The sequence below is a fragment of the Leptodactylus fuscus genome, chromosome 2, assembly GCF_031893055.1.
Source record: "Leptodactylus fuscus isolate aLepFus1 chromosome 2, aLepFus1.hap2, whole genome shotgun sequence".
NCBI classification, from domain to species: domain Eukaryota; kingdom Metazoa; phylum Chordata; class Amphibia; order Anura; family Leptodactylidae; genus Leptodactylus; species Leptodactylus fuscus.
The window spans coordinates 210,683,835-210,697,935 of NC_134266.1; the positions used below are offsets into that span (position 1 = coordinate 210,683,835).

The 14,101-nt window shown below is 37.8% G+C and overlaps 1 protein-coding gene across 1 annotated transcript in view; it reads right to left on the bottom strand.

Annotated features, from left to right (window-relative positions):
* Nucleotides 1-14,101, bottom strand: part of VWA8 (von Willebrand factor A domain containing 8) — a 200,197-nt gene that overhangs the window by 79,250 nt on the left and 106,846 nt on the right. Inside the window, exons 26-29 of the mRNA XM_075265448.1 lie at nt 13,791-13,996; nt 9,584-9,735; nt 1,943-2,051; nt 720-858 (exon numbers count right to left, since the gene is read on the bottom strand). Coding sequence (XP_075121549.1) covers nt 720-858; nt 1,943-2,051; nt 9,584-9,735; nt 13,791-13,996 — 606 coding nt within the window. The remainder of the gene's footprint in view (nt 1-719; nt 859-1,942; nt 2,052-9,583; nt 9,736-13,790; nt 13,997-14,101) is intronic.

Genomic DNA, 14,101 nt, shown 5'->3' on the forward strand with positions numbered 1-14,101 from the left:
AGCCATCAGTAACCAATATGCTAACTAGGCTCTGCATTGTCAGCTGGGCGGTCTCTATCTTTTTGCTCCATCAGCAGTCACATGACACTGTATTCCATAGAGCAGCCACATTGTTGTTAGGGATCTCTTAAAGAAATGCTTCATTGACTATGTATATTGTAAGCATCAATTTACTTCATACAACTTTTTAGTGACGTTATTAATAAAAAAAATATAATAAAAAATATAATAAAATATAATAAAAAAAATAATAAAAAGCTACCATATTTTAAGTATATGGCCATGTCTGACATAGGAAGAATAGATGATGAGCTGCATTTGGGACAGGGTCTAATTTGTCTACATATTATAATATGTTATAGGTGCATAAATAACAGAAAAATAAAAATGTATACAGTTCTTTAAAAATGTTGGTGTCTCTCCAAATATGACTCCTGTGGTTCTCGGGTCATATTTTCTTTAATAGGAATGGTGTCTAAGACCTGACATATAAAGGTATTAGAAAATGCAAGCAAAACCAAACATACAGAAACATAACAATGATCAATGTAAAGTAAACAAATAACTTTAGATCATCATTAGACACTGCAAATAATAATAATAATAATAATAATAATAATAATAATAATAATAAACGTATTGTACACAAAATAACAAATGTGATCCCTGTGAAATTATATGCTGTAACTACAGTGTTTGTATGAGAGGACTGAACATACCTGAAGAGACAGTGACATCACACACAATATTCACTTCATTGATCGGAATACTCCAATGAGCCATTTCTTCAGTGAAACTCAGTGATCGCGATTCATAACGCTCTAATGAATAGCCCTGTACATTTATATACACTGGACCCTAAAGGAGGAGAAATATATCATTACATATCATTGAACTAGGCTAAAGACACACAGCGTGGAAAAAACATTACATAAAAGTTACACTACTTGAATGGGTTTGCAAAGGTGACCCCCGTGAGCGTCTTCTGCCTGTCCTCGGGGAAACCGTTTTTTTTAGCCGGACACAAAGTCCTGCATGTCTGAATTTGTGTCCACAGGCAGGCAGAAGATGCACACAGGCGGTCACCTTTGCAAACCCATTCAAGTGAATGGGTTTTAAAACTGACTGCTGGGTTTCCATCCCCTGTCCAGTTTCACCAGGGCAGAAGACGGAAACCTGGCGGAATACACAAACTGGACAATGAGCACAGGAGTGAAAGGGGCATAAGAATATAAGTACGGTAGACTTCCTTATTTATGAAATTGGTCAAAAACTGGTTACAGATTCCTACTGTATCAATTCAGTTTTTGCCAGTGAAAAATCAACATTGTTAAAAAGCGTTTTTATTAATATACAGCATATTTAACAAGCCTATATGGGCATTGTTTTTAGCCTAAAAATGACAATGGGTTTGTGTTTGCATAGTTCACATGTGCGTTTTTATTCCATTTTTCATCCAAATCTCTACAACTTTAAAAAAAATACAAATAAAGTTATTCCCTTATCAAAAATGGAATATGTATAAAAACGGACAACACAATATTGAACACAAATGAATATATGAACGAAAATGGAAAACATAGGATTAAAGATCCATACTGTGCAACCATATCTGAGACGTATTTTCATATGCAAGTGTGAGCTGTAATGTGAGAATGTTGTCTCAAGCAGTAGTATTATACTACAATGGAATAAAGTGTCTGCTTATAAAGCTTAAAATAAAATAATAAATATATTTGCCCTTGATATCAGTTCTTCATATTTTCTGTTTCTTGTACTTTTATATAAGGTATAAGAAGGAAAGCTTTTCTGTTCCGGTCATGAGCACCAGGCAGCTAATAACAGTTGATAAAAACACTAAATCCAGAGCCTTAGAAGATCACGTCACTCTGGTTATTATTGTTTGTAAGGGAAACCAAAAAAGGTCAAAAAACAAAATAACCTTTATAAAAAGTTGATGCGTTTCTGTTGGACACAAAAGCTTCCGGCGAGCATTTCCAGCCTGATTCATCGTCCAATGGCCGACAAAACTAACATCCGGAAGTGGCAACCTGTGGAGTAAAGAGGCAAATACATGACACTGAGTGTGAAAGAGGAGACTCATCAATAAGGGCCAACTTAGGTTCATATCAATTACATAAAGATAAGAGTTTGCACATATATAATGTGAAATGGCTAACAATTCTATGCAGTAAGTCAGTATAACAGAAGCTAGATATGCAATCCAGCCATCAAGAGTACAAAAGGCAGATCAGGTTTGCCAGATTTATTTACAACTAGCCATAATGCAGATAGGAGCTGACAATGTCTCTAGCTGATAAAGGGATAGCAATTTCAGAGGAAAGTGACAGCACTTGTGGCAGTCGGTAGTCAACTCAGGCCCCACCTCTGTTGCACTATAACCATGAAAAGACTATTATCTCTGCATTGCTTCTTCCGTTTATGGACAAATAGGTATGTTACCGATCTTATTATAGGCCTATACATGGCACTATTATAACTTTTGGACTTCACAGACTCTATGTCAATTTCTGTAAAGGTGATCTAATTATCAAGTTGATCTGTCAAAAGTGACAAAAATTAGTGAAAATTAAAATCGGCAAAAAGTTAATTTGCTCATCTCTGTAACTGTTCAATCAATTCACAGCTAAAATTAATACAAAAAAAGAACTTTGTCTAGTGTGGATGAGAAAATAAAGAGTTAGATCTGAGTGAATGATCTCACTGTGGTCAGGTCTTCATGTCCGGACTTGTGAACAGTACTCTTCACACTCCTACGCTTCATAGGTTCAAATCGTGTTTTCTGGATCAGTTAATGATGAGCTAAAGGGCACATGCCATTGCTGGAAACATCTACACCATCACCGTATGATACAGTACAAGTGATTGTTAAATAATACACTGGAAGAGCTAGTGATGACTCATATACATTCAGATTGCTTACTGTGGCCATACAAAAAATGTGAAAAATAAACCACAAAAATATGTGACTTTTTGACTTGTCATTAATTGCTATTCGTGAGAGTTTTGCTGAACAATTTCTAGTGATTTATCATTTTTCATTATAGCTGCAGATACAAGATTGTTAGGGATATTTTCAGCTTTCAATTGATACCAGAAGCACTTTTCTATGTTGCATAAAACTGGAGATACAGGTACTTGATTTGACAACACCCCCCCCCCTTGACAATTACCTGTTTTCTTCTAAAAGAAAGTACAATAGGTTAATAAATTACAAAAATGTCTAGAGAATAGTAAAGGTGTGTAATAGCACCCTTAGGCTCCACGTACACAAACTCAACTCCGTCACAGTAATCTATGATTACCCACTCAGTGAACCTCTACCATCCCATACTGCATATAGGTGAGGAAGGGACCCCCGGCATCATAGATCACTTGGATGCAGTTAGTCTGGATCTTGGGGATGAGTACGTGTTGGGAAATTTGGCCCACTTACAGTTTGGATTTTCTAGTCCAGGTTCCTCTGTATGCATAAGTGCTGTTTTTATCTATATTCAAGTATTAAAGGGAATCTGTCACCATAATCAGTGGTTAGCACTGCAGTTTTGCAGTGCTGGAGTCCTGGATTCATATCCTGCCAAGGACAAGATCTGCAAGGCGTTTTTATGTTCTCACTGTGTTTGTGTGGGTTTCCTCCCACACTCCAAAAACATAGTGATAGGGAATGGAGATTGTGTGCCGTACATAGGATAGTGATTGTCAATATCTGTAATAGCGCTGCAGAATATGATAATAAGTAAGCAAAATAAACAACTACATAATAAATAAATAATCTAGCATATCAACCCAGCCCTTCAGATAGGTAGGTTAAGGTCGCTTGAATCAAATAGCATTTTTATCTTGTGAATTGGTGCCTCCATCTTTGGAGCAATTAAAGCATTACAGCTTTTCTCTTTAGTGCAATGCTAGATGGATCCCTTCATTGTTTCAAGCTCATATGAATGATACAGTATAAAAAAAACCTGTGATATCTTGGTGATGAAGGCACCGATTCACAATAGAAAAGCGCTGTTTGAGTCAAGTGACCTCAACCTATATAACGGTGGGGCTTGATATGCTGGGTTCTGCTGACAGACTCCCTTTAACACATGAGATGTTTCTTCCTACACTAAATGAAAATGAGTAACACTGGTCAAAAATACAAAACAACACATCTGTGTGGTAAAAAAAAAATACATGGATCAAGGTAAGTAAAAAAGTAGATGTGTAATAGCACAATAGAAAATGTACTCTTTTGATTTTTTTATCCTTTGGATCCTATTGACTAATAGTAGGCTTATTAATGGTTAATAGTAGGCTTATTAGGTTCCCTTACAGAAGAATGAAGTGACGTGCTTAAAAATAACAAATGAAATACCATCAATATAGAGGCTATAATAAAGTTTATGATTATTATGGGCTAAGGATGGACTACCGTATATACTCGAGTATAAGCCGAATTTTTCAGCCCAGTTTTTGTGCTGTAAAAGCCTCCCTCGGCTTATACTCGAGTCAGCAAAAAAAAAAATAAAAATTTTTTTTTTTTTTTTTGGAGGGTGAGGGGGGGGTCTATGACCAGCCACAATATCAATGTATAGAATCTCCCATAAAATAGTGCAAAAAAAATAAAAAAAATAAAAAGTTCTAAATCCCTCCTTTCCCTAGAATACATACAAAAGTAGAAAATGACTGTGAAACACAAACACATTAGGTATCCCTGTGTCTGACAGTGCCCGGTCTAGTGAATATATCTGGGATCTGCAGTGCTCCTGTTTTGTTGGGAAGGGGTTAATAGGAGCACTGCAGATCCCCTATATTCAGCCAGACTGAATTCCAAGAGGGGGAAGAAAAAAACAGTCCTCAAGCTCAGGGAAGGGGCAGACAGACAACCAAAACACCCCCCTCCCCTTCCCCAACATCTACTGCACCCAAAAACTCCAACCATTTTAATTTTTGAAATTTTCCAGTAGCTGCTGCATTTCCCCCCTCGGCTTATACTCGAGTCAATAAGTTTTCCCAGTTTTTTGTGGTAAAATTAGGGGGGGGTCGGCTTATATTCGAGTCAGCCAAATAATAAAATCTTGATTTTATTCAAGTTTAAAAGTGATCCTCAATTTAATCTCCATTTTTTTGCATAAATAAGCTAAACAAGGTTCAGTGAGCGGGCACAGGGAGAAGGAGTCTGATATATTTGATGCAGGCTTCCTCATCCTTCACTAAACTATTGACTGCAACAAAGAAACCGTTGATCTCAGCTGGCGGCTGAAGGAGAAAACCTGCATGAAATATATCAGATTCTGGGGCTGGTGCTAACATCAATATCACAGTTCTAATGAGAGTTATGCATCTTTATAATGGAAAATAACTAAGTAAATAGTCAAAATAATCAGATTAATTGCACAACATTATTTTCAATTAAACGGAAAATCGTTTCTAGATCATGTTCAGATGTCTTTCATGTCCAATAATTATATTATATATTTCTCAGGGTGGGTTCACACCTGCCCGAGAAACTGGACAGGAGACGGAAACCAGCAGGCAGTTTTCAAAGTGTCCGCCCGTGAGCGTCTTGTGCCTCTCCACGGCGAAAACGTTTTTTTTAACCGGGCACAAAGTCGGACATGCAGGACTTTGTGTCCAGTTAAATAAATGGTTTCGCCGCAGAGACCAGAAGACACTCACAGGCGCTCATAGGCGGACACTGACTGCCGGGTTTCCGTCTCCTATCCGGTTTCTCGGGCAGAAAACGGAAACCCACAAAGTGGAGACTGGGCGCAGATGTGAACCTGCCCTCACCAATTTCTTCTTTCATCACTAAAATGATGGAAATCTCATGCGATTAGAATATTTTAAGTTCCTGCCTGTTCTTTCTTACTACTTTTGGATATATAGAACTATTTACCAGTAATATTTTGATTATAATACAGTATACTGAATAATAGTAATAATAATCATCATCAGCTCAAATTCTAAATGCATTGAACTATGTTTAGCCAAAATGATGTTCGTTACAAGGCGACATTAATAGTTTATGTTTGCCAATGAATACGTAAATAAAGCGTCTACATTCCGATTTTATGCACAAAGTAACGTCATTTCATGGATGATAATCCTAGAGTCAGGCTGCCCTCAACATTTTTATCCAGCATTGCTGCTAATATGAAGCGTCCTAGAAACTAATCATGGATGGTTAGAAATAATGGTTATTTGCTTCTTACTGTCATCCTCCTGTCTCTACCACTGCTATATTCCAGGTTTATAAATATGTTCTCCTGAAAAACTGAATAATACTCAGAATTTTAACATAGAAAGGTATGACAAGCAATTTTGAAATAGCTGAATTCATTATTTGATGACCTTTCTGGACGAACACAAGGCAGGAAACACAAGGGAACAGCTCATTGTGAATTAACATTTGAAAACGCTAGGCGGCCATTTATGAGTAATACATGCAGCTCACCAACAAAATGCCATGTCTACAGCATAGCTCACAGCTGGCACCGCAGAAAAGACGGCTTTAAAGGATTTCAGGAAATGCAGCAGATTTGAAAAGCACAAATACAGTAAGCAGATAGATAGATAGTTGCAGAGATAGATAGGAGATAGATAGATAGATAGATATGGAGATAGATAGATAGATAGATAGATAGATAGATAGGTAGAGAGATAGATAGATAGTTACAGAGATAGATAGATGATAGGTAGATAAGAGAGATAGATAGTTACAGAGATAGATAGAGGATAGACAGATAGATAGATAGATAGATAGATAGATAGATAAGAAGTGGAAAAAATGGCAGTACTCCAACATTTAGAAAAAGTGTGGGTTTATTTCAAGTAGCTTGGAATAAACCCACACTTTTTCTAAATGTTGGAGTGCTGCCATTTTTTCCACTTCTTATGTAAAGTTGAAGATTAGCCATCTTCTAGTTTGGCTTTGCATCCGGTTTGTATGCTGTGCTGCTTCTGCATTTTTTTTCTACTAGATAGATAGATAAATAGATAGATAGATAGATAGATAGATAGATAGATAGAATAAAGGGGTTGTCTGACCTTTTACGTTTTTAACCACTTTTTGGGAATCAGAAAAATAACAACTTGAGACTAAGGCCCCATGTAGCCAAAAAGCAAACACATATTTTTTTCCAGTGTTGCTTTTTATAAAAAATCTGCAGCATTTCCGCTGTGAATATTTTTCTGCAACGTGTGGGTGGGATTAACCAGAATTCCTTCCACTTTGCAGGTACTATAAAACACCAAGGCAAAATCGCACTGTTTGCTCCTCATGGGGCCCCGGTCTAAGGATGTAACCTAGCTTGGGCAATAAAGTGATTTTTTTTCCTTCTCTGCATTTCAAAGAGCATAATGCTTTTACTACTTCTTTTAAGTAGCCATATGATGGCTTTTTTTTTGACAAGTTGTATTTTCACTCCATTTTCTGGTGCATATTGTTTAGCTTTTAATAATGTTTGGAAGGAAAACAACTGCAATTCTCTTATTTTTTGTTTTTGTTACTAAATTCTTTCTGCACTAAAAACTACATAACTTTTTCAGTGAGTCATTACAGATAATATATTTCAGACTCCAGTAGTGACAGCTATGTTTGGATATAATACAGTCAGCACCTGACAGCAATGTGACAGACACAGTTTCTGCCTTCTATATCGCATACTATAGCATGAGCATTAAGTATACACTCTGTGTGATGTACTAGTATGGCGAAGAGTGGGTCAGATTCTAAATAGCGTTTCTGGGTGTGTGGTAGTTTAACAGCCCTAATTTTTTTTATTATTATTTGGTGGGTGATTAAAAAAAAAAATGCAGCATTCTGTTTCTGTTTAATCGGAGTAAATTGCACAAAAAGTAAATAACAATTGTTTTTCAAATTAAAGTTCCAAATTGTGACACAAAATAAAACCAAAACTGGTTACCAATTTTGTGTTTGAGCTTTTGTGATCATTTGGATACCCATTTATGATAGAGATAATGAGGTGGTTATGGGGCTGGATTCAATTCAATGGGGAGTGGGTGATTTTTTATGTTTCTTTATTAGTACTTTATCTTTTTTTTTTAAACTTACGCATGTATACATTTTTATTACAATATCATGTCTGGAAAGAGGTCATAAAAGATCTCTTATAACACTTATTACCTATGGTAACAACAGTCATTGGCAGAGCAGACCTGAGTCTGCAAAGAACCAGCAGCTTTGCCACTTTGGGGTCACCCCAGAATCACAAGATCTCTGCATCTAATGGCGGCAATGGCACTGCTGCTTCCCCTATTTGTTGGGGATAGAAGACAGAAGCAGCTATAATCCTCTGTCAAAAAGGATAGTTGCTCAGTATTTTCTACCTAGTGTTAACCAGCCAACCTTAACCAAGGCCTTCAGAATTAAAAACTAACTAAGGGCCCCTTCACATGGTGTAAGCACGCTGCTTATTTAGACCCGTATACGCGAGCGCTTCAAAACACATCCCATTCACTTCAATGTGAGCACGCGTAAAGCCGGCTTCATGCACGCTGCCTTTGAAGTGAATGGGATTTGTTTTGAAGCACTCGCCTGTACGAGTCTAAATGAGCGGCATGCTTAAGACGTGTGAAGGGGCCCTATCAGCAAAATTTATATGTGGGGCTCATACAGCAAAATTTTGCTGATAGGGCCCCTTTAAGGCAAATTCTGTGCAAAAACATATGCAAATGATCATTTACAATTGCTAACTATTGTCTGCAAGAAATGGGTCCCATCAGGTTGGAATTTTCCTTGGTCTCTGGTTTTTTTTTTTTTTCACCAATTACCCGATCAGCCAGTTTAGTCAGGCTTGCTTATAATGGAATATGAATAATCTCATGGACAACTGGTTGCTGCATTTTGGAATATCACAATCTTATGTGGATGGGCAGCTTAAGAATTCAATAATATCTGAACAAGCAGAATGTCATCAATAATGCTTAGAGATAGCCATGTGACATACATCTAAACTGCTTGATTAGACACCAAAAAAGGGGAAAAAAATATTTGGAAGTGAAAAATTCAGGCACATCTGGATTGTGAACGTAATGTGCCATTAAAGTAGTATAATTAATTTATGCCGTAAAACCCAATCATAACAAAAGTAACGGATTGTGAAGTGCAAGTACGTAATTGATGTTACACACATCGTATATTTCTAAACATAAGTACTACAGCGGCATGTAGCATCAATCACAACAGCCTGAAGAGAAAGGCAAATGCACGATACAGTGACAGATCTTGAATGAAAAACTGATGCAAGCACAAGAGAATAAATGAGATGAAAATATTAATCTCAATGATGATACTGAAAGTCAGGGAATTTATATACGAAGTGGTAAAAAACCAATCCTGTATAGAAAGTTTTTATTTTACGGACACGTTCATCAGAAATGAGAAAGCACAGAGGCACACGCATTAAAAAAAAGCAACTGCTTTGTTTTATTAGGAATAGTTACTAACATTTATACAATGACAACCATCCTTCCATATAATTCATTAAGGTATAATATTTAATGACCAGGGACTGTATTATACTAATAAACAATATTTATAAAACATAATCCTTACTCCTTAGCAAGCTGGACGCTGGAAGGTTTGGCTCCTATTGGGATCCCATGTTTATGTAAGGAGTTAATCAAAATTTCACGCATTTCTTGGTTGTAGGAATCAAAGTCAAAGACATTGCGAACAACATTTGCCAGCCCTTCATTGGGAAATTTCTGGTGGGAGATAAACACGAAACATAACAACAAATATTAGCAATATGGGAAAATATGCTGAATATACATTGAATTGTACATGTATAATTATGACTGCTGTCTCATGAAAAATATATTCAAAGGAGAAAGGTATAAGTCTGTGTGAAATGGTAGCAACTCTTCAAGGGTCATTTTGGAGAGCATAAAAAAAATAAAAACACTGGAGTTTCTGGCAAAGTTATAGATATGCAGTCAGATTTGCAGTTTCAATGTACTCAAAAAACTACAAGGTCTACCCGTCTCCTTTACCATCGGCCTCCAGTACCCCTGTCCGACTTTCTACTCATGTGCTATTTTATTGCACTAGTGAAAGCCCCCTAATGGACACGTGTTTGATGATGTGGTGACACAAAGGGAGGATGGACATTACTCTTGGTCATAGGGGTGTGGGTTGGCTTGTCAGCAGAGTAGAGAGAACTATAGGATTTAGGGAAGCAGGTGACTAATCTCACTGGACAACAGAACTGTTCTGAAATATGTATATTAGAAAGTCACCTTATACTATGTAATATGATCATTGGCATATACAGTATTTGACCCTGGTTTAATCCTGATGAACTATTCTTTGACAAATTCTTACTAACATTAAAGGCATATTCCACACAAAAGGTGCAATTTGTAGTGAGCAATCTAGAATAAAGTGTACTACCAAAGTCTCAAGGATTGTATTCTATTTCATCAAAGTAAAAGAAAAAAAGAAATGGGAGATATGTTTTACAAAAAAAACAGCGCAAAGGCTTTGAATGCCATTGGAGTGTTAGGAAGAACTGTAGTTTGGGTCCCACATGGTGTAAATGCTGCGGTTAGGCCACGCTGGAAATACAGCGAATGAAACGGCAGTGTTTAACAGTCCTAGTGAATTCTATTCACATATAGCAGAAAAATCCATGCAGCAGACATGCTGCGACTTCCAAAACCATTGCAAAATGCAAAAGTATACAGTGGTCAAGTGTTGTACATATAGACATGATATTGTGGTCAGAGATTGGTTGGATCAGTAACATGTCAATATAACATCTTCATTTTAGCAAATTAAGTACAAATTACAGGACTTGTAGCATTGGAGCTGTAGGGATTTAAAGGGTTTCTATCACTAGAATTCCCTTTTTTAACTAAGTACAATTACAATTACCTTTATTATTCTGATCCGCGCTGCCGTTCTTGAGGAGTATCTTCTTTCTTCCATATGTAAATGAGTTTTCAGTCAGCACTGGGGGCGTCCCATGTGCTGTCCGAAAACTCTCCAGCGACACTTCCATCTTCTTCTCCCACATCACCATCCAAAAGTGCTGACTGCGCAGGTCCGTCAGCCATTTTCCTGTGGCCTCTCCTGTTCTGCCACAGGAAAATGGCCACCAAACATGCGCAGTTGGCACTTTTGGATGAAGACGCAAAGGTGATGCGGGAGAAGAGGCGGTTCGGAGAAAAAGACAGAGGCATTGCTGGAGAGTTTTCGGACAGTACAGGGGACACCCTTAGTGCTTTTTGAGCTCAGAGGAGTATTCTCAGTGCTGTCTTAAAACTCATTTACATAAGGAAGAAAGAAGATATTTCTCAGGAACGGCAGCGCAAATCAGAATAATAAAGGTAAGAGAAGAATAGCTATTCCTACGTGTACTTAGTTAAAAAAGGGAATTGTAATGATAGAATAAAGCAATCCCCTTTACAGTAACATAGACATATTGCCAAAGTATATTAGTAGCAATTCCTCATTTATTACTTTTTCTTATTCTAGCTTTGTAGCTTGTACTTCATAATCATTCTAATTTCTATAGTAAGGTTTATCAGCTCACCATTCACGGAGTTATATGGATTGTGCTTATATGAAGCAGCACACAACATGGGCACAGACAGCAGTGTTAAATATAAGGAAGGGATGGACAGCAGCCCAAGCCTCTATGGTAGTCTAAAAAACACATCCCATCAGGGTCCACAAATCAAAGCAACTTGCTGGATTTATTAGGGTGCATTCACACTACGGATATGCTGACTGATTCTGAACGTTAAAACACGTTCAGAATCAGCGCGTATAAAGCAGATCCCATTAATTTCAATGGGAGCCGGCATACGAGCGCTCCCCATTGAAATGAATGGGTTGCTTTTTTCACTACGAGCAGTCCCATTGAAGTGAATGGGAAGCACTCGCGTGTACGGCTTGCTCGGCTCATTCCGAGCCGTACACGCAGGGCGCTTCCCATTCACTTCAATGGGAGTGCTTGTAGAGAAAAAAGCAGCCCATTCATTTCAATGGGGAGCGCTCGTATGCCGGCTCCCATTGAAATGAATGGGATCTGCATTATACGCGCTGATTCTGAACGTGTTTTAACTTTCAGAATCAGTCCGTGTATCCGTAGTGTGAATGCACCTAACTGATCATAGCAGTGTATCTTTCAAATGAATCGAAAAAGCTGTGATACCAATACCCAAGAACAGTTGGTGCTAAAAGTGTGTTATTCTTAGCACTGAACGGTTGGGACCCAATGTGAATAAAGAAGACAACTTCCACAGCTGATTGGCATGGGTGTCAAGAGTCAGACCTCTATTCTCTATCGAACAGACAAGTACCCATTCGATGACTACATTTTTCTTTTACATCCCCCCAGGCCGCCCCACAGAATAAAAACAAAATATATAGAAATAATACTATTAGATCACATTTACATCAGTTGGACCATGCAGACAGAAATTGCCCATTGGCTGCAAGAATTAGATTAGTGCTGGAGACAATAATCCACAAAGCACCAGCAAGCTCAGGTTATTGATGGAAGGTGACACCTCGGTATCTTTCATTTATTTACTTTTTCACATTTCAGGCTATTTTTAAGGATAATCGATGTAACCATTTCCTTTTGAGCTATGCATCTTAATGTGGTTTAATTCACAAGACCTGCAGGGTCCCATCAATATACATCAGAAGCTTTATGTTCAAGGCAGCAAAAGGAAACCGAGACTTTACTCACTAAAACATAATTTTAACAAATATTAAACACTCTCTTTCAGACTTTTTATTTCCTTTCTCAATAAGAAAGTGAAAAACTTACATAAGGAAGACCTGTGGGAATAAAATCTAAAAAAAAAGTGTTTATATTGACTGCTCGGTTGTACTGACATGATTTCTTCTATACTATGCTATTCTCATGTGCAGTGCTATGTAGAGATCATGTATGTTCCAGATATACTATATATGCAATAATCATGAGCTTTGGAGTCTTCATTCAGGAGAACCAACATGTGAGTTCATTAACTTTACATGGAGTATAGAGGTGGTATTTTTTCAGAAATTAAGTGAAATGTTGAGTTAACAGGTTATGTGCTAAGATAACATTAGTGTTGGGTCTCCATTCTTTTGCTACATTGGAGGACCAAAATGAGAGATAGGTGAACCACTATAATAGCAGTTACATATGAAGCCCAGTGGACCCCATTGACTATAATGGTGTCTGTTGAGTGTCCATCATTTCAAAACTTAAAGCGGCAGATGAAAAAGACATGAAAACCGGACTTTTTTGGATCGCCAATTTCAGGCGGATATTGCAAATGTAAAGGTAGCCTTAGGGTACCATACATACAATCAGAACCCATTCACATCCAGCAGGAAAAAAACTGTGGCTGCAGGAGCATGCTCTGAATTTTTCAAAATGAAAAAGAAGTGATACTCACCTGGGTCCTCCCAGCTCTGGCTGGGCCAGAATTAAAGTAGCTCAGGTGACCTCAGTAACCCATTACTAGTCTTGCTGTCACATGTTGGGTACCAGTAACATACTGTATTAGCAGCGATGCCACAGGTACCCAACATGTGACCACTGAAGCCAGTGAATGGCCACAGCAGTCCAGTAGTCACCTAAGCCAATGAACTTCAAGACCAGCCACTTTGGAGGACCTGACACTGGGAAAAAAGGACTAGAGCTAGGTTAATATCACTTCTTAATTTTATTTCAGCAACCCCCGCACCATTGGATTATCCATTTTTGCTGTAAAACCCCTTTATAGAGGAGTATGTATATCCATTCACCTACCTCCAAGTGCTTCACAATATTAACAACTTCTCTGGTTGAATAAGGATATGAGATAATTCCTTGGTCCGCCATACTCCTAAGCTCTCCAAAGGCAGCTACAAGTTTTTGTAATATTGCATCAGGCACATTAGGTCCATATTGTCTTAGCATAGCAAGTTCAGACTGGGGGACCGGATTATCCACTGCATGGCAACTGAAGATGTCCCCTGTAAGAGAACTCCTGTTAAAATGTCACACAGTACGTACATTGGGGTTCATTGGCTACATGAAAAATTGGACTTACTGGGGCAGATTTACTAATACTGTCTAAA